General features: G+C 41.7%; 1 protein-coding gene across 2 annotated transcripts; it reads right to left on the reverse strand.

Moving 5' to 3' along the window:
* Nucleotides 1–703: 703 nt before the first annotated feature.
* On the reverse strand, nucleotides 704–18,550 carry LOC137006940 (adhesion G-protein coupled receptor G6-like). 2 transcript variants are annotated; one of them, XM_067368105.1, is made up of 18 exons: nucleotides 18,497–18,550; nucleotides 18,343–18,422; nucleotides 18,179–18,241; nucleotides 18,005–18,091; nucleotides 17,569–17,721; nucleotides 17,186–17,257; nucleotides 13,219–13,293; nucleotides 12,535–12,745; nucleotides 12,289–12,457; nucleotides 12,075–12,209; nucleotides 11,867–11,968; nucleotides 11,744–11,780; nucleotides 11,560–11,657; nucleotides 9,590–9,717; nucleotides 9,193–9,368; nucleotides 8,025–8,115; nucleotides 1,758–2,041; nucleotides 704–1,602 (listed from the first exon to the last, which is right to left on the reverse strand). In XM_067368105.1, coding segments are annotated over exons 1-18 (2,100 nt in total). In that variant the 5' UTR covers nucleotides 18,499–18,550; the 3' UTR covers nucleotides 704–1,465. The 2 variants fall into 2 exon arrangements, with proteins under 2 accessions (XP_067224206.1, XP_067224205.1); XM_067368104.1 differs by having other exon boundaries at nucleotides 9,193–9,458.
* Nucleotides 18,551–21,738: the final 3,188 nt, after the last annotated feature.

A 21,738-nucleotide genomic window follows, 5' to 3' on the forward strand; every position in this document is an offset into this window, starting at 1 on the left:
AAACTGAAGTCGTTCACAGTAAAAGGTTGGCCAAAAGGGTGTCAGATGAAAATTCAAACCTTTTTGGTATAGATGTGAAAAGATCACATTAGCGGCTGACTGTCTATTGTTGGGGTTTTGAGTAATTGTACCCAACTCGCTAAGACATCAACTCTTAAAAGAACTACACAAGTCATTTACATTTACGGATGGTCAAGAGTAAGACTGTAGCCAGAAGCCATTTTTGGTGGCCTAAATTGGATAATGATACTGAAAATATGATTAGTCACTGCAAGGTATGTGCATTACATCAAAAGATGCCTAACACTGTACCTGTGCATCCCTGGAAATGGCCTGAATATCCATGGGAGAGAATGCATATTGATTTCTGTGAAAAGGGGAAGCATCAGTTTCTATTGGCTATTGATGCTTATTCAGGCTGGCCAGAAATCAAGTTGATGACTAATACTACTGCCAGAGCAACAGTTGAGGTTATGCGTTATATGATTGCCAACTATGGATTACCTAAGGTAATTTTTTCAGATAATGGAAATGAATGGGTTAAAACGTCAAATCGTCAGCATACCATCCTGCCTCAAATGGTTTAGTAGAGAGAGTGGTTCAAACCTTTAAAACAGTCTTTGGAAAAACAAAAAGAGTTGGACATCGCACTTCAACATTGTATTGACAAATTTTTATTAATTTACAGAAATGCTCCCTTGGGTTTTACAGGGAAAACTCCATCCTAATTGTTTCTGAAAAGAAAAATTAGAACGAGGTTGTCTCAGATACAACAAACAGTAAGTACAAAAAACAAAGTAAACTCATGTGAGAGTAAAAAAGGTAAAGGGTACAGCAAAAGGTACTTGTGAAACAGTTCATGGGAGGGGAAGAGAAATTGAAAGACTTGTTACTTATCCGGCCTGTGTTGAGGGAAAGTCATACAAAAAGCATGCAGATCAGTTAACAGCAGCAAAATTAATGACTACTGAACAGGATGCAGAAGCACTTTCAGCAAAGAACTTGTTACACCTCACAAACAATGTTGAACTTAAGTTCTGTGTTGAGACAGAGTAAAAAATGTAATGGTTGAACCAGAAATATCGAAAGAGTCTGTTCATACTCGACCCTGTTAGGTAAAAAAAAAAAAAAAAAGTGTTCAACGGAGGTTAAATTTGTAAAGAAAAGAACCTGAAAAGGGGGGTACCTGATTGTTTTGTTGTTGTATGGCTATTTGAATTTTTTTTTTTTTTCTGTTGTGCGTTTTGTATTTCAGGGGAGGAATATGGTGTATTTAATGTTAAGAATCATATAAGTGTGTTTTTTCGGAAATACTGAGTTTTTTTGTTTGTTTATTAAGGAAGATTGTGTTTGACAATCTGTTACGTATGTGTTAAAAAGAGTAGAGCATCAGTGCCTCCTCCTGGCTGAGGGTGGTTTTGTCTGTGAACTTGTTGATTGTCAGACACCTTAATCTTTAATTATGCTAATTATAAATATTTTCCACAGCATTCATTCCGGATTGAACAATGGTTGTGGTGGAGCTGGAGCTTTCTGGATCATCGGAAAAATTTCCCGCAACATCATTGTGAATGTGGTAGTAATACAGGAAGAGGAAAAACCCTGAAAAAAACCCAGTAGAATATTTCAACTAATTCATATACATTTTACTTATCATTAAAGACATGTATAATTTTTAAAAATGTAACCAAAAAACATAACCAAAAGTTAGCATCACACACAATCATCCATGTAGGACTTGTGTGATTGTTTCTCACCCTGAAACGAGTTCAGCACAGTGAAGATGTAATATGAGGGAATGAGCATCGCTCCATAACTGAAGAACGCCACAGCCCACGTCAGGCCGAAGAGCAGGAACAAACTCAACACCATCATGAGCTGCTTTCTGAACGTCTTTCTCTTGCCGTCAGGTGCTTTTATGTGTCGGGCTTGGACAATCTTAGTGACGATCATGATGAAGACCCCTGTCGTGAAGAAGAAAACTAAAGCGTAGTAGCCGATGTTCACTATGTAGTGAATTAAAGGATCTGTAATCCAGCACCTATAATTAGAAGAAAACAGACAATGTTGACATGAAACTTTAAAGCTTCAGTAAAGAGGACCTATTATGCACTTTTACAGAGTACTAGAACAGGTTTTCCTGCTTGAATGTTGATTATTTTCCTCATATTCTCCATTGTTGCAGCTCCTCTCTTCCCCGTCTGTCAGTAACGCTCTGTTTAGTTCCTGTCTCTATGAAGCCCCTCCTTCTGAAAAGCACAATGTGCTCTGATTGGTCGGCTGGAGCAGGGTGTTGTGATTGGTCAAGCGCTTCGAACGTGTTTGAGAAATGTCACACCATAACCTCCAGTTTCAACACACTACTAACTAACCCAATGGAAACATTTCAGGGAGTTCAGAAACAGTGGCTATGTTTTAATGCACCAATTTTCGTCAATGCAAATGAATTGGATCTGTTTACTGTCACAGACACGCCAGGCTCCACCTCACCACAGTACCCACGCACTCAATCACCAGCTTATTAATCACCGCCACCTGCACCTCATTCACTCTGCAATCACCAGCACTACAAAGCCACCACTCTCACACACACTCACTGTCCGGTCTCGTTTGCACTACGCCATGTATATGCTTACCTTAAGGACTCCCCTTCAACATACTTACCTGCTCCAGCGATCTCCTTCATCTCCTTCGTCTCCTGGTCCCTTCGTGTGCTTACCCATCTGTGTGTGTGAGTGTCTCCAACGTCTCCCTCCATCTCAGCTCAACTCCTGGATCCACAAACCACACAAGGACAGTATTACTTTATATTCATCTCTCAAGAACCTGATAACAGCCATTACCACTCTGTGTTCCACATATTGTTCCAATAAACTCACCTGGATTGCTTTTACCTCTGCCTCCGTGTCTATATCATAACAGAAGACCGGACCATAACAACTAACGGCATGAGTACAAACGATCCATTCCAGGAACTCGTGGACGTGCTGCGTCGAGCACTCACACCACAGCCCTCAACATCGTCATCCCACAACACGGCTGTCTCCGCACCCACCAGCACCACTCCTTCACCTGCATTCACCGCCAGTCCCATGGCCAAACCGGCGCCCTACTCTGGATCGGCGGAGGAATGCAGCGGATTTCTTCTCCAATGTGAGCTGGTCCTGGAGATGCAGCCGCACCTCTACACCACAGACACGGCTAAAATAGCGTTCATTATTTCACAACTGCAAGGGAAGGCTCTGCAATGGGCAGATTCGTTGTGGACCCAGAAAGGCCCAGTCGTCCAATCCTATTCGGCGTTCGTCTCCCACTTCCGGGAAGTATTCGGGAAACCTCTGACTGATTCCTCGACTGGTGAGAAACTTTATAATCTAAAGCAAAGAAACCTATCTGTTAACGAATATGCCTTGCAGTTTCGAGAACGCTAGCCGCCACCAGCGGATGGAACGAGCAAGCCCTCATCACCACGTTCCGTCAGGGGCTGGAACCCTCCGTGCGGCTGCATCTCGCTGCATACGAGGACTCCATGGGATTAGAACGCTTCATCCAACTCGCCATCCGCGTGGGGTCCCGTATGCAGTCGTGCATTCAAGAACACCAGGGCCAGTCATCCACCACTAACCTCCTCCGTCGGTCCGAACCCGTCAGCTCCCCAGAACCAGCCAACGAACCCATGCAAATTGATCACTCTCGTCTCACCCCTAACGAAAGACAAAGAAGGCTGGCCCTGAATCTCTGTCTCTATTGCGGAACAATGGGGCATAATCTCTCCACATGCCCAATCCGTCCTCCTCGACCCGTGGTGAGTGCAATATTTCCCTCCATTCAGAAAATGAAACCACTCACTACAACTGTAACTCTTACTGCTGCTAACATCTCTGTTCCAGTGGTGGCGCTCCTTGATTCAGGGTCAGCCGGAAACTTCATCTCAGGCACCCTCTGTAGACAACTCAACCTTAAAATCTCTCCTTCACCGACGAGCTATCAAATCCACTCCATCACGGGCAAACCCCTAAGCCGCAGACACATCCGTCACTGCGTGGGCCCACTACAACTCAGCATCGGTATCCTGCACACTGAACACATCCATTTGCTGGTTCTGGAGGAATCCACCGCTGACGTGGTTCTAGGGCGCCCGTGGCTGGGACAACACAACCCCAACATCTCCTGGCGCACGGGCGAAGTCCTGAAGTGGGGCGATCACTGCTTCCCAGACTGCTTCCCAGCGCTTCCTGTTCCAAAACCTCCACTCTCCAAGTCTCTTCTCGTGAATGCCACGTCCATCGAGAGCCCTGTTGAGAAGCGCTCCGTGGATGTTCCCCCTGACTACGCCCCCTTCAGCGACGTCTTCTGCCCGCAACGCGCCTCCAAGCTTCCTCCACACCGGCCATGGGACTGCGCCATCGATCTGCTGCCGGGTGAACCAGTGCCCAGGGGACGCATATACCCCCTGTCCATACCGGAGGAGAAGGCCATGGAGGAATACATCAAGGAGGCACTCGAACAAGGTTACATCCGCCCGTCTACTTCCCCTGCTGCTTCAAGCTTCTTCTTCGTGGCAAAGAAGGACGGAGGCTTGAGGCCATGCATCGATTACCGTGCACTCAACAAGATCACCATCAAGTTCCGATACCCACTTCCCCTCGTCCCAGCGGCCCTGGAACATCTCCGCGGTGCCACTGTGTTCACCAAGTTGGACCTCCGCAGCGCGCTATAACCTCATCCGGATACGTGAGGGGGACGAGTGGAAGACCGCCTTCGTCACGCCCACTGGACACTACGAGTACCTCGTGATGCCGTATGGCCTGGTCAACGCCCCCTCCGTATTCCAGGATTTCATCCACGAGGTGCTCCGGGAGTTTCTCCATAAGTCCGTTCTGGTTTATATAGATGACATCCTCATCTACTCCCGGAGCTTGGCCGAACATCGCCACCACGTTGCGGAGGTCCTCCAGCGCTTACGGCAGTTCCATCTCTTCCTCAAGGCTGAAAAATGCTCATTCCACCAAACCTCCGTCCAGTTCCTGGGGTACGTGATTGATCACAGTGGCATCCGGATGGACGAGGGGAAGGTCTCCGCCATACAGTCCTGGCCCACTCCTACCACCATCAAAGAACTCCAAAGATTCCTAGGTTTCTCCAATTTCTATCGCCGGTTCATCAAAAACTACAGCACAATCGTCAGTCCACTCACCAACCTCCTCCGTCACCAGCCCAAGTCTCTGTCCTGGTCTCCATTAGCCACCGCGCCTTTGAGACCCTGAAGAAGGCCTTCACCACCGCTCCCCTCCTCGTCCACCCTAACCCGGACCTCCCGTTCATAGTAGAGGTGGACGCATCTACCACCGGAGTGGGAGCGGTCCTTTCACAGCAGCAGGGGACACCAAGTAGACTCCATCCATGCGCCTTCTTCTCCCGCAAGCTCAACCCGGCGGAGGTCAACTACGACATCGGTGACCGCGAACTCCTGGCCGTCAAGCTTGCCCTTGAGGAGTGGAGGCATTGGTTGGAGGGAGCTACTCACCCATTTCAAGTCCTCACTGATCACAAGAATCTCGAATATCTGAAGGCCGCAAGAGACTCAATCCTCGCCAAGCTCGCTGGGCTATGTTCTTCTCTAGATTCAACTTCTCCATCTCCTACCGTCCTGGTTCAAAGAATACGAAGGCTGACGCCTTATCTCGCCTCTATGCTCCTGAGGAAAAGCCCGAAAAACCTGATACTATTCTGCCGGAGTCCATCTTCATGAGCCCCATCCAGTGGTCCGAAGAAACCATTCCCTCCGCCAATGCCTCCACACGCACTCCGCCGGGTTGCCCACCGGGCTTGCAGTACATCACACGGACACGTCGCACTCCACTCCTGCACAACGTTCACTCTTCACTTGGCACTGGTCACCCGGGGGGTCAAGGAGACCCTCTCGTTGCTCAAACAACGCTTCTGGTGGCCCAACATGGCCAACGACGTCAGGAGGTACGTGCAGGGCTGCAGGGAGTGTGCCATCTCCAAGAGCCCACGCCATCTTCCCACCGGCAAGCTCTTTCCTCTGCCCGTTCCTGAGAGACCCTGGTCACACCTGGGAGTGGACTTCGTCACCGATCTCCCCGAGTCTGACGGTCACACATGCATCCTGGTGGTGGTAGACCGCTTCTCAAAGTCCTGCCGTCTGATACCCCTGGAGGGTCTACCTACCGCCATGGCCACCGCAGAACTAATGTTTAATCATGTTTTTCGCTATTATGGATTACCTGAAGACATCGTCTCCGACAGAGGACCCCAGTTTGTCTCACACGTCTGGAAAGCCTTCTTCTCCCTCCTGGGTGTGACCGTCAGCCTATCGTCTGGATACCATCCTCAGTCGAACGGGCAGACGGAACGGAAGATCCAGGAGATCGGCCGCTTCCTGCGTACCTTCTGTCACGGCCACCAGAACTCCTGGAACCAGTACCTGGGTTGGGCCGAGTACGCACAAAACTCTCTCCGCCAAGCCTCAACGGGACTAACACCCTTCAGTGCGTACTCGGCTACCAACCCCCGATGTTCCCCTGGGACGGGGAACCCTCCAACGTTCCGGCAGTCGACTACTGGTTCCGGGAGAGCGAGAGGGTGTGGGACTCAGCTCACCACCAGCTGCAGAGGGCCCTGCGCAGACGCAAGATGGCAGCCGACCTTCGACGCTCCGAGGCTCCTGTCTACCAGCCGGGGCAGAAGGTCTGGCTGTCCACCCGGGACATCAGGATGCGTCTGCCCTGCAAAAGCTGAGTCCCCGCTTCATTGGCCCGTTCACCATCCTTCGGCAGATCAACCCCGTCACCTATCGTCTCCAACTCCCGGCACAGTATAGTAGAATCCATCCTACATTTCACGTGTCTCTACTTAAACCTCACCACCCTTCTGTTGTTCCCTCCACAGAGCCTGACGTGGCAGCCGCCGAGCCCCCCTTCCACTTCTCCTAGAGGACGGCACAGCCTACGTGGTCCACGAGATCTTGGATTCCCGGCGCCGTGGTGGTAAACTCGAATACCTCGTGGACTGGGAGGACTATGGTCCCGAGGAACGCTCATGGATTCCCAGGAACGATATCCTTGATCCTCTTCTGTTACAGAACTTCCATACCAACCATCCAGACAGACCTGCCCCACGACCCAGGGGAAGACCACCACGACGTCGGGGTCCGCGGCCCTCAGGAGCGGGCCGTGGGAGGGGGTACTGTCACTGAACACGCCAGGCTCCACCTCACCACAGTACCCACGCACTCAATCACCAGCTTATTAATCACCGCCACCTGCACCTCATTCACTCTGCAATCACCAGCACTACAAAGCCACCACTCTCACACACACTCACTGTCCGGTCTCGTTTGCACTACGCCATGTATATGCTTACCTTAAGGACTCCCCTTCAACATACTTACCTGCTCCAGCGATCTCCTTCATCTCCTTCGTCTCCTGGTCCCTTCGTGTGCTTACCCATCTGTGTGTGTGAGTGTCTCCAACGTCTCCCTCCATCTCAGCTCAACTCCTGGATCCACAAACCACACAAGGACAGTATTACTTTATATTCATCTCTCAAGAACCTGATAACAGCCATTACCACTCTGTGTTCCACATATTGTTCCAATAAACTCACCTGGATTGCTTTTATCTCTGCCTCCGTGTCTATATCATAACATTTACATGTACTCTAAACATTGTAATCTGATTTAAAAATCCGTTTATATGTGTTTTATATACATTCCGATTAAAACTTTTGCGCACGAGAAAGAATAGACCACCCCTTCCAATCCGATCAATTAAGGTGTTTACATGAACGTTTTTCAATCCGATTGAGCCATCAATCTGATTACAAATGGATTATTTGGGTGCATGTAAACATAGCCAGTGACACTGATATAGAGAATAACTCCCGCTGGGGGGACTTTGGAAGCCTTTTCATGCTCAAACAGCAACATTACATACTAAAGACAGATGAATATGGGAAAAAGCAGAACAAGTCCTCTTTAATTCATCAGAACAACTTACATTTTTGGGGTTTTTCCAGACGTTGTGGTTATATTCAATGATTTATATCCTCCTAATGAAACAACAGCTATGACTATCGGAGCTGAAAATGCTGAAAACACACGGAGACCAGGGTTAATATAGGTAACTAAACAAAACCATAAAAAATGTGTAAGAGGAAATAAAATGAATTTTAACTGAGGTTTTAAAAAAAAAAAAATCTAACAAGGCAACATTTCTCATTTTCATTTAGTTTAACTTGTACTAAATTAACTAAAACTTTAATAAAAAAAAAAAAAAAGTAATAAACTATATAAGCATCTTGGGTTGCAAACCCAACCCAGAAACGAGATGCTGCATCTTGGTGTTGATGCTCGGCTTGACCACTGTCTGGGGCATGTGTAAACACACAAATCTATTGGCAGACAGCAGTCAATGATGTCACACACGGAGCGTCATCAACTCTTTTGTCTGAAGGAGGCGTGCAGATATGCCCTGAAGTATGGCAACAAAGACTAGGTGCCTCGTTCCCCTCCTCAGGGAACCGGGTTGCATTCTCAACACAACATGTTGCCTTTTGAAGTGGAACTTTGACGCTGCATCTTGGTGTTGATGCTATGGGAATCACAATACCTACTACACCATGCTGAGGAAATGCCTGCCCACTAGGTTGAATATGCACAAACAAAGTGAGCAAAATATTAAGTGAATCTGCAGAACTAGGCAGAGTCAAAAAGCGTGTCAACACCTAAGTGCATCCTATGTGACTTGTACAGAAAGTTGCACAGTGTCTCTGTTCCCTAAAGCAAGTGCCTCAAACAGAACATATTCTGGCCCGAGAGCATCTGTCCAAAGGGGCATATCCCTACTTCAAACCCCAACAATAATCGGGGAGGGAGGTAAACTCGATAGAGGGAGGCATCTCGGACTGCCCACGTAATCTGTTTACCTCGCATCAACGCTAAGGTGGTGCCTATCTAGGGGGGAGCATTTAAGTCTACTTAAAACTCTAATCTGAATAATTTGAGAGGGCGGTATGTTAAGTTTTCAGATTCTTTTAAAGGAACAGCTCAAGAAAACGGAAAAACACATTGAAAGTTGAAAATATGGGTGTACTCGACTTTATAATCTGCTGGATTTTGTTTTAAACAATGTTAGTTTCAAGTGAACACTTGTTCATATAACTCACTCCAGCCGAACACGGTGATCTTCCTCACGTAGTTTGTGATGGTGATATTCTGTCTGATGAGCCATAAGTACATATGAAGAGCTTGAATGAAGAACCAGGTGAAAGTAGTCAGCATGGAGTAATGCATGAGCAGCGCTATGAAGACACACGCAGCCTTGACTTCTGTGTTGGCGACGCTCTCGTTTGACAAAAAAGATAAATTCAGGAGAAACAAAGCCACAAACATGTTGATCAAGATCTTTGTGGCCTGATTTGATTTGGCTTTCCTGTTCAAATATAAAAACAACCTGCATTTGTAACATGCATTTAGCAGACGTTTTCTTCCAAAAGATGAACAAAAGCAACTGGTCAAAGAACTTTGAATGTTTAAGTTAAGTTATAGTTTAAGATACTCTACCGTAACAGGAAATGCATGAACAGAGCGACGGACAGAAAAAACATGGAGATGCCACAGCCGATAGAAGTGATGAAGCTCAATGATTTCACATACTGTGGTGTGATGTTTGCATTTGCATCTGGAGGAGACTGAGAGATCAGAGAAACACAACAGAAACACACAGATCAGCTGGATGATCATTTCCACAAGTCATCATGTTATACTTCAAAAGAAATCAAGACACACAGGCTCCAAAATGATGAAGGAATATGTGTTCAACTTTCCCACAATACCAATGTCAGATTTCAAAAGTCTGAAAATAAAGTAATTGCTCATCAAATACTCCCAAGATTAAATGATCTGAGCTACACCTTCTTCATTTTATAGCTCTAGTTAGATTTCTTTATGGAAATTCTAAATGGCATAATCCAATCCCAGCTTATAAAAACAGAATGAAAACAATGAAGTTTGATCATTTTTAGGTACACTATGTAACTTTTGGCCAGTTAAAAAAACAAAACTGCATGCATTTTGTGGAAGAGAATAGAGAATCAGGGTAAGACAAAACATGTTTTGGAAGAAGGATCGATTATGCATTGACTCATTATTTAAATTGTTAATTTTAAACAAAAAGTTACATAGCATACCTTAAAATTAGATAATATATAAACAAAATTCAAATGTTTTGGTTTAACCTATACTCACATATACAGTAGTTAATCCCCCTTATTTTTGCCCAATCTTTTTAAATTAAAAGATCAAACTTGCTACCATACTAATACTTTCAGCAAGTCTAAAGAATGTATTCTCGATTTATTTATTTATTTGTATCTATAAACAACACTTCCATCTTTCACTTTTGTTTACTACAGTAGACTCACATCTCAAATCTTTTTGTTTAAGTAAAAAATAAATAATGTGACAGATCATTTGAGGTTTAGTTTGCTTTTTGGTTTTTAGTTTTAGTTTGGCATTGAGTTAGGGACCTATCAGAATGATAATGCCAGAAATTGGTATTTATTTTCATTTATTTTATTCATTGTTTTTCCTCTTGTTTGTTACATGTGTACTTTTCTGTTGATGCTCTTTTATATTCTTTATAAGGTTTTTTTTAGACTGTATTTTCTGCTTCTTTAATTAAAACAAGTAGGTGGTATTATTAGAGGAATGTTATTATTATTCTGGAAACATTTTTGTTGTCAGTATATGAGATTTTCCCAGAAGAGAGAGAGACTTTAAATGATAAAATGAAAACTATCCCATAATTTACCCACCCTGAAGCTGTCCTAGGTGTACATGACATTCTTCTTTCAGTCAAACATAATCAGAGTTAAATTTTAAAAAATATCCTGGCTCTTCCAAGCTTTATAATGTGAGTTAATAGTAAAGGTGCATCTATCCATCATAAAAGTAATCCATACAGATCCAGGAGGTTAAAAAAAGCCTTCTGAAGCAAAGTGATGCATTTTTGTAAACTATAATTACTAGCTTCCGGTAACATCTGTCCATTTGTTCATGAGAGAGTCAAGTTCATGACATAAGATGTAGGTGTAGCGTAAATTTAGACGCCTCACACGGTTCAAACATATAGGGATGTGCAACAACCTCGACATTTTCTCTTTAAAAATTCTTGTTTTAGACTTCTAATTCGTGACTGGTGTTCCAATGTCTTTCAGCTGAAGGCAGATAAAACTGGTCACTAGATGACGCCATACCGGCGAGTCCACTGATCTATATTAATTAAATATAGATCAGTGGGCAAGTCATGGAATTGAGATAAGATTTGTCCAAGAAATTGCTAGATTTGTTGCTAGGCAAAAACTCTCAAAAGGGGCAGGGAAGTCGCTAAATTTAGAGACAAAATTGATAAATTGGCAGCACTGGAACTAACCCTTTAAGTTTCTTTAGTCATCTTTTACAAGTTCACTAGCTAAAAGACTCTGATATTGATTTCATGGGGTCTTTAAATGAAACTCTGAGAAGCTTCTCACCATCAGCACTGCAAAGAACGTCAGATGTGAACACGAGCACTTTATGGTGTTATTGATTTTTTCTGTCTCACAGCCGGACGTCGTCCATGTAAGATTTCCTTTGAAGAAAACAGAGCAGTAAATTAAATTAGTTATATAAACTAACTTGATGGGAACTGATCAATACATCCATAAGTGAATTTACCTTTTCCATCCCAAGAATTGCAGGACGCCTCACCGACCTGTAAGAACATGTTTGATTTTTATTTTGTTTTCACAGTGTCTGATTATTATAACAAAAAATGTTTTGCAGCAAAACCTTCATTACCAGATTTTCCTTTTTAATGAACATTTCTATTTTGTTGGTAAGGTTGGAGATGTTGGCGCCCATCGTTATTCCATAAACCTCATTGTTCAAAACAATATCATTCTGAATGAGAAACCATACAAGAATTAAAAAGCAGTCATCAATAATCAAATATAAACATGTGAATAGAACAGATCGAGAAACATTTGTCCCTCAATGCACACAATACCTTATTTCCCATATTTAAGAACCGTAAAACTCCAACAAATGCAGTTCCATTGTTTTCAAGACGTGATTTGTCAAAGGCCTCAGTAGGAACGTTTACAGACCAGGGAAAGTTCGCGTTCAGGTTTTTCTCAACAACCTGTGGAATTAAAATAAGAATTAGCACTGATAAATCAAGAATCCTAACTGGACATGCTTTAATGCTTCTCAGGCCTTACGTTGATCATGTTCTGATTTGAAGAGTAGCATATTTTAATGTTTTTGCTTTCTGTGTTCTTGGCTTGTCTTTGGAGAACACCAATAATATCCCCCATCACAATCGCTGCATTGCTTTTATTGTCTTTTTCCATCTGATCCACCAGGGAATCCATTTTCTCCATAGTCTCTCTGCAAAATTGATTGAATCACTTGGTATTCTGTACTACAGTTTTAGACTTTATAGCCACTGGTAACGGCACACTTACGATGCTTTTGAGGGTTCAATATGTCCACTGCCGTCTGTTACATTATCTGCCTTTACATTGTAAGTTATCTCGGGTGGTGGAACAGTGGGATCTGGATTGTTCATGGTGGTGGATAATGGCGGTCTGATAGTAGTTGAACTTTCATTAACACAGATGACACACATCCATTCACTCCCATTAAAATGCAGAACATATTTGCTTCCTTCTTGCCCTTCAACGCAAAGAAAAAAATAAGGAATGGATTTAAATTATTTTCATGTTTAATGGGTTATATCAATTTTTCTTGCGATAAAGTATGTTTATGAGCTGCTAAATTCATAAAAAAAAATAATTACATTTAAAAATGAATTAAACTAAATTAATTCAAACTAAATCCTTACAATGATCTCATGATGGGAACCCCTAACACTTCTGTATATGAATCCCTAGACTGAACCCTTTAAAGTTCTTTATAGAATGTATTCTTGCCATAATTGCACTAAACAATATCAACTCCTCATGAATAAATTACTCAAGCTTGTCAAAGCAAGTGCATTTTATGTTTAAAAAGACCTTAATGTTACCCTAATCTTATAACTTAATGATTTTCATAGAAGAAAAGACATATGCTGTCAGCTTGCATGGTGCACTATATTCATTTTGATTTAGAAATCAAACTTTGATGCGTGTGTGAAACAGACTTACCGCTGCATGTATCACTGTCATATGTAGGGTTTGTACATCTCTCTCCAGGATCAACAGGAAGGATTTTCAGACAACCTCAATAAATTATGACAACACATAATTCATAATTGTGTCAGACACAGTGTTATGATTTGAAGACTTCTGCTTTGCATATTGTGAACAGCACAGAAGGTAAAAAGAGGCCAACAGAAATAAAACGTTTGTGAATGTCAATCACAAATGTTACTAGACAACCAGTAGTGCTAACAGTCTCGACTGCTCATCACGGCTATTATCTGGGTTCACAAAACCTTTCAGGCTCGGGGTCGGAAATTACTCACTGCTCTTGATTGAATTACTTGAGTAGCTTTACTAAGTAGGAGTGTGCGATATTGACACATATATATATATATATATATATATATATATATTTTTTTTTTTTTTTTTTTTTCTGGGATTTACTCTAACGATATTTGGACGATATTTTGAGTGTGTTATTGTGCTGGTAACTCCTAAAGATTTTGATATTCTTCATATTTTGTGTGGTGGTCAGTTCACAGCAGTGCCTGAAATTATTCTTTCCAATATGTTTCAATTGATTTTTAATGTTTATGGGCATTTTATCTTTATAAATTCATTTTTTAAAACCTGATTATATGCATGCATCATCTTTTGTGTCAAATTTTCAAATGTAATCACATTTATTTATAATAATAAGACATGCAGTTACAAATGCATAAATAATGTTTTGATGTTTTAAACATAAAATGTTGAATATTTATATTTGAAATTATTTAAAGCATGAAAAGATACATTAAATGTGAAATTAATACTGCCACTAGGTGGCAGCAAGTCACCATTAATAAGGGAGTCATTGAGCTTCAACTGATTCAATCAAACAGCTGATTCATTCAGGAACGAAGCATTGATCTTAATTAGAGGGTCAGTGAATCATTCATTCAACTGATTTGTTCAAAAAGTTGATTCATTCAGTAAGGAAACACCACTGAATGTTTGCTGTGACTTTGTTTTGAACTATTTTCATTGGCAAAATAGAGCAAAAACATGCAATATGGTGTCTAAAATGTAAGTCACTTAATATTAACTTCTTGTTTATTAAACTTGTATAAAATCAACATCACATCTGTTATCATGCTGATATCTGTAGAAAAACGTCACTCTTCGTGTGATAGTTATTAACTATATTAAATTATATAAATTTAAGTTGTGTGCACACACTGCGGACACATAATTATGTTCAAAAATAATATAAAAGTGAATTTTGAATGAGTGTGTATATCCACGGGCTAATTTCGTGCTACAGGCAAAACAAATGAAAAATGTCAATTTTGGTCAATTTCAGGTTTTCACAAAAATGCATTCATTAAGCCTTCATATAGCGATCCATATGCTCCAAATAGCAATTAAACATCTAAAAGTATCTTTATTTGTGCATTTTCTGAGAGGAGTAACTTTCCTTTCACCCTGAAAAATGCTGTTTTTCTTTGCTCGCTTCTAGACAACTGGTGCTTCCTCTCAGAACAAGTTTGGTATCATTTTAAAGTGCAGCAGAACAACTTTTTGAATATTCATAGCCAATTCTCGATGGCATGAGTCTGAACCAATGAAATGTGATTTTCAAAGTCATGCTAATGTAAACAGAATGATCTTACTCACATCGACTGACAGATCTGAAGCATGCAATCCCGATATACACACATACACACAGTATTTCAAAAAATCTGTCTTGGCGAGTATTCATGCAAACATTATCTGTTATGTCTTTAGTGAACGACTGGTTAACAGTTGGGGAAAAACATCTGATGTGTAACATTATACAACCCCATTTCCAGAAAGTTGGGACATTTTGTAAAATGCAATAAAATCCATAATCTTGAACCTTTTTTTTACTGACAAAAGTACAAAGAAAACTTTTCCAGTGTGTTCCAACTTAATTTTATTTTGTAAATATTATATTTAAAAAAATAGATTTTGATGGCTGCAACACATTCTAAAAATGTTGGGACAGAGGCAAAATAAAAGTGAAAAGATTATAGAATATCCAGGTTAAACTCTTTTGAAACAATTAGCAGGTGAATTGGTAATAGGTGAGGTTTAGGAGAAAGTTACATATCTGTTCAATGCAGGAATGCTGCTGAGTTCTCTGGGCCCGAGCTCATCTCAGATGGTCTAAAAGACAGTGGAAATGTGTGCTGTGGTCAGTTGAGTCCACGGTTCAGCTTGTTTTTGGAAAAAACTAACATAAGAGTTAGTCAGTTCTCAGTCCCAAAAATGAAAGGGACCATCCAGTGTGTTGCAGCCATCAAAATCAAAATTTGTTTACAAAATACAATCAAGTTGTTCAGTGAAAACATGGGAAAACTTTTCTTTTATACATTTGTCAGAGTTTTTATAAAAAAAAAAAAAAAAAAATATATATATATATATATATATATATATATATATATATTACAGTCCAAAAGTTTGGAACCACTAAGATTTTTAATGTTTTTAAAAGAAGTTTCGTCTGCTCACCAAGGCTACATTTATTTAATTAAAAATACAGTAAAAAACAGTAATATTGTGAAATATTATTACAATTTAAAATAACTGTGTACTATTTAAATATATTTGACAAAGTAATTTATTCCTGTGATGCAAAGCTGAATTTTCAGCATCATTACTCCAGTCTTCAGTGTCACATGATCCTTCAGAAATCATTCTAATATGCTGATTTGCTGCTCAAGAAACATTTATGATTATTTTCAATGTTGAAAACAGTTGTGTACTTTTTTTTTCAGGATTCCTTGATGAATAGAAAGTTCAAAAGAACAGCATTTATCTGAAATACAAAGCTTCTGTAGCATTATACACTACCGTTCAAACGTTTGGGGTCTGGAAGAATTTTTATTTTTATTTTTTTGAAAAGAAATTAAAGAAATGAATACTTTTATTCAACAAGGATGCATTAAATCAATCAAAAGTGGCAGTAAAGACATTTATAATGTTACAAAAGATTAGATTTCAGATAAACACTGTTCTTTTGAACTTTCTGTTCATCAAATAATCCTGAAAAAAATATTGTACACAAATATTTTGTACAATTGTACACATTAAATGTTTCTTGAGCAGCAAATCAGCATATTAGAATGATTTCTGAAGGATCATGTGACACTGAAGACTGGAGTAACGATGCTGAAAATTCAGCTTTGCATCACAGGAATAAATTACTTTGTGAAATATATTCATATAAAAAACAGTTATTTTAAATTGTAATAATATTTCACAATATTACTGTTTTTAACTGTATTTTTAAGTAAATAAATGTAGCCTTGGTGAGCAGACGAAACTTCTTTTAAAAACATTAAAAATCTTAGTGGTTCCAAACTTTTGGACTGTAATGTATATATACGTATATGTTCCTATAGATATGGGTTTTGACTTGGCTTGTGCCAAATTCGGTGTTATTAACAGGGATTTTAAGGTGATTTTGTTTTGGAACATTCAGAAAACTTTAACTCGATTTTTCTCAAAATTGACTTTGCTGACTCTATCGACTTCAAACAGGTGTAGCTAAGTCATTTTTTGTCAGATTCTAACAAATTTGAGAATAAAATAACTAATTTTGCCATCACTGGTCATATATACTGAATTTGATCTTTTAATATAACTGTCTTAAAACATGTTCACGTTTAGAAATTTCGAATGTCCCTATTTTTATGTTATTTAAAAAAATATTTGTATTAATTTGGCTATATATCGTGTCGTATAGATACTTTTCACAAAATTCCTTCAGTTCTTTATACAGCATAATCTTCATATAGTCCTTATCTTGATATTTATGCTAATATATCTAAATATATATGGTGATGTGTTGATAAAAAGGCCTTGTATTGGACTTTCCTGGTGAAATGACCATGTAAATACGTGAACCAGACTAACCAGCCTGATGTATAGGCCTACACTATAGAAGAGGGCAAAATCTTACCTAGTGGTCTTTGGTTATTTGCATTGCAGCTGGTGGTGGTGCTAGTTGTTACGGTGTTGGTCACAAAATGATCTTGATCAAGAAGAGAAAAGATGGAATTAATACAACACTTGCTAAATATCAATAGCCTAAAATAGTCTGTGGTTGTACTGTACCATGATCTGCTGTTTCTCAAGAACTATATACAGACTCCATTCAAATAGTCTGATTTGTATATAATTTCAGTCTTGTGTTTGTTCTATATTTGCTTTGCGTTGATTGACAGAACGTTCAGAATCCAAAATATCACCAACAGCGATGGCGTCATAATGACTGACAGCAGTGTTTTCATGAGTGATCGCAAATGTGTACTTGTACTCGTGCGGTCTTGTGACAATACTCACCTCTTGAATTCAGGACTGATGATGGCAGACATTCAGATTCATTTTGTAAAAACCACATTTTTATGTCTTTAACCATCTCTTTCATTCTGACTTCATATTTCTCCCAGTTGTTTATGTTGAAAAAGTATGTTTTGTTTGAGGTTTTGCATTGTCCTGGAAACATTTTAACATTTTACATTTGTTGAGACAATTTTTAGTTGAGAATGTTTTTTACATAAGATATATGCAGCAGTGTTGTTATCAATAACTAAAACGATTGTTTTCATCCACTGAAAATATAAATGTATTAATATAAATAACTAAAACTAATAAAAGTGACAAAATAACATACAATTATTTAAACTTTAACTAAAATTAAAAATATTAATATTATTATAAATAATTATTCAAAAAAGATTATAATAGTATATAAATAATAAAAAAACAGCACTGTTACCCTGGGAAGTGGTGTTTGGTTTGACATTCATTATGCAAAAATTCCCTATCAGTGTTTCAGCAGCTGGTGGACATGTCAGGTTTACAGCTGGAATAAAAAGACGTTATCTCTATGAATTTGTCAGTCATCACAAGCACTTTCAGAAAATAAATATACAGTATATTTCACATCTACCTGTGCAAGTTGATCTATTTAAGTATGTCAAATTGTCTCCAATGATCATTATTTTCGAGCAGGCTGCACAAACAGACACAATATTATGAGGATATGCGCACCAAACAACATATCCATCAGCATTATAGACTTCCTTTTAAAGTTGATCCATGTAGGCAACATACTTATCTGGCTTGAAGCACAACAGACGATCATCAGCCACAGCAAATTCTGCTTTTGTCGAGACATAATTCCCAAAAACAGCCTGATGGAGACACAAGAGTTTGATTTTGTTTTCCACAGATATTAGAAATAAATTTTATAGCATTTTCTTATTACATTCCTGAGATGTCCAAGAGGAGAAAGAGAGTTTCATCCGTTCACATATGAAGCTGTACAGTTATGATCCGCCGCTCAGAGACACTGGAACACTGACATACGGTTCATTTGCATACATGCAAATCATGTTTATTTGGGCTTTAATTGTGAATTTCAGTCTTCTTTTACAGTCAGGTCCAGTTATGTAAGTATAGGAAATAAATACAAATTAATACATTTAATAATAGCCAGTGAATTCTTTGAAAGAATGAAATTCTGCATTCTTTCACAATAAATGACACTTGTTTTGTCATCTAATGAATGATATTCAGAAATTTTACAGCTTATTTGATGTGAACAGATGTTTTTGGGGGGCACTGAAACGTCATCATGATGAATAATGACACTATTGTCTTTTTAGAGCTGCTTTACAACATAATTGAATTCTATTTGCATCATTGATCATTGTATAAAACTGCTTTAAAACAATGAAATAAAGGTGAGTTGAGAATGATGAGGAATGACATGAGAGGTATTTAGATATATAACAGAGCATCAGTGTTTTAACATGTATATTTTTATTAAGCAAATATACACATCCGTGTGCATGATTTGCCTTGAAATATTAAATCAAATAAGCATGCAAATCTCTGACGCATGGACTTCAGTTTCATTCTGAAGATGCAAATTTGTGTTCTGAAAGAGGTTCAGTATAGTTGGTGTCGCTTTGATATCCATGTGCTCAAACATACGCATCACTAATATTCAGCACAATTCAATCCTCTCACAATAACAGACGTGTATTATTAAGTATTATTAAGTATTAGTGGATTAGTAAGTAGTATACTACAGGGCTGTTGAATGCTTGAATCTGATTGACGAACGTTCTAAGGTGTGTAAATATTTCCAGGAAAACTCACGGCTAAAGTAGTTCCAGGCAGGTCTTGACCGCATCACATGTCCAGATATCACTTCGCCACATGTTTTCAGTCCTTACTGCCGACGACAGCAAAGGAAGCAAAACCCACAACTATACTGACCAAGTAAATGAATATAGTAAACGATAGGATCAAAACCACCAAACTATTTCCATTTTTTTGCCACAAAATTACCTTTTTTATATGTAAAGAAAGACATAACCTATATAGGCCGCAGGAGCTTGGTACACCTCTAAACCATAGCCCAGTTCCACCAGTGCACTGGGACCCCACACTCCATGGTCCAGGTCCTCCCACACTCCATGGTCCAGGTCCTCCCACACTCCATGGTCCAGGTCCTCCCACGCTCCATGGTCCAGGTCCTCCCACACTCCATGGCTCAGGTCCTCCCACACTCCATGGTCCAGGTCCTCCCATGCTCCATGGTCCAGGTCCTCCCATGCTCCATGGCTCAGGTCCTCCCACGCTCCATGGTCCAGGTTCTCCCACACTCCATGGCTCAGGTCCTCCCACACACCATGGTCCAGGTCCTCCCATGCTCCATGGCTCAGGTCCTCCCACACTCCATGGCTCAGGTCCTCCCACACTCCATGGTCCAGGTCCTCCCACACTCCATGGTCCAGGTCCTCCCACACTCCATGGCTCAGGTCCTCCCACACTCCATGGTCCAGGTCCTCCCACACTCCATGGTCCAGGTCCTCCCATGCTCCATGGTCCAGGTCCTCCCACGCTCCATGGTCCAGGTTCTCCCACACTCCATGGCTCAGGTCCTCCCACACTCCATGGTCCAGGTCCTCCCATGCTCCATGGCTCAGGTCCTCCCACGCTCCATGGTCCAGGTTCTCCCACACTCCATGGCTCAGGTCCTCCCACACTCCATGGTCCAGGTCCTCCCACGCTCCATGGCTCAGGTCCTCCCACACTCCATGGCCCAGGTCCTCCCACACTCCATGGCTCAGGTCCTCCCACGCTCCATGGCTCAGGTCCTCCCACACTCCATGGCTCAGGTCCTCCCACACTCCATGGCCCAGCTCCTCCCACGCTCCATGGCCCAGGTCCTCCCACGCTCCATGGCTCAGGTCCTCCCACACTCCATGGCTCAGGTCCTCCCACACTCCATGGCTCAGGTCCTCCCACGCTCCATGGCTCAGGTCCTCCCACACTCCATGGCTCAGGTCCTCCCACACTCCATGGCTCAGGTCCTCCCACACTCCATGGTCCAGGTCCTCCCATTCTCCATGGCTCAGGTCCTCCCACACTCCATGGCTCAGGTCCTCCCACACTCTATGGTCCAGGTCCTCCCATGCTCCATGGTCCAGGTCCTCCCACGCTCCATGGTCCAGGTTCTCCCACACTCCATGGCTCAGGTCCTCCCACACTCCATGGTCCAGGTCCTCCCACGCTCCATGGCTCAGGTCCTCCCACACTCCATGGCCCAGGTCCTCCCACACTCCATGGCTCAGGTCCTCCCACGCTCCATGGCTCAGGTCCTCCCACACTCCATGGCTCAGGTCCTCCCACACTCCATGGCCCAGGTCCTCCCACGCTCCATGGCCCAGGTCCTCCCACGCTCCATGGCTCAGGTCCTCCCACACTCCATGGCTCAGGTCCTCCCACACTCCATGGCTCAGGTCCTCCCACGCTCCATGGCTCAGGTCCTCCCACACTCCATGGCTCAGGTCCTCCCACGCTCCATGGCTCAGGTCCTCCCACACTCCATGGCTCAGGTCCTCCCACACTCCATGGCTCAGGTCCTCCCACACTCCATGGTCCAGGTCCTCCCATACTCCATGGCCCAGGCCCACCTCTGCCACGCCCAGGTCTTCTCATGCCCCACGGCCCAGGCCCACCTCTACCAAGCCCAGGTCCTCCGATTCCCCTGCACGGGCCTGGCCCACCATCCCTCCCCTAAGACCACCCTCCTGGACTGTAGTTTTTTGATTTATGTTGGGCATCAGGAGCCGCCCTTAGAAGGGGGGATTCTGTCATGTCTTGTTTTGGTGTTGTTTCATGTTCACGGTTTATGGTTTATTTTTATTGTTATGCTTTGTTTCATTGCCTTGTTTGTCTTCTCATTCAAGGGCTAAATGTCACGTTATTTGGGGTCGATTCAACCCGCGGACATGAAAAACAACCCACAGAAACAGTGTAAAAGTGGCCCAATTCCGTGGGAAAACCGTGGATTTGGCAACACTGGACTCAAGCTTCCTTTACTCTGAAATGATGTTTTGGAATTTGAAGAAAGTAGTCCTACACACAAGAGCATTTGAAGGACAAATACCTTAATTTCCTACTTGTTCAACAGTCAATGAGCTTATATGTGCA

The sequence above is a fragment of the Chanodichthys erythropterus genome, chromosome 18, assembly GCF_024489055.1.
Source record: "Chanodichthys erythropterus isolate Z2021 chromosome 18, ASM2448905v1, whole genome shotgun sequence".
Classification (NCBI taxonomy): domain Eukaryota; kingdom Metazoa; phylum Chordata; class Actinopteri; order Cypriniformes; family Xenocyprididae; genus Chanodichthys; species Chanodichthys erythropterus.

Coding starts and splice junctions, on each gene's coding strand:
- LOC137006940 (XM_067368104.1), bottom strand. Junction 9,718..11,559: donor CGTTCTTTGCAGTGCTGATG/GTGAGAAGCTTC, acceptor CTGATCTCTCAG/TCTCCTCCAGATGCAAATGC. Junction 2,042..8,024: donor TCTGGAAAAACCCCAAAAAT/GTAAGTTGTTCT, acceptor TTCTAATTATAG/GTGCTGGATTACAGATCCTT.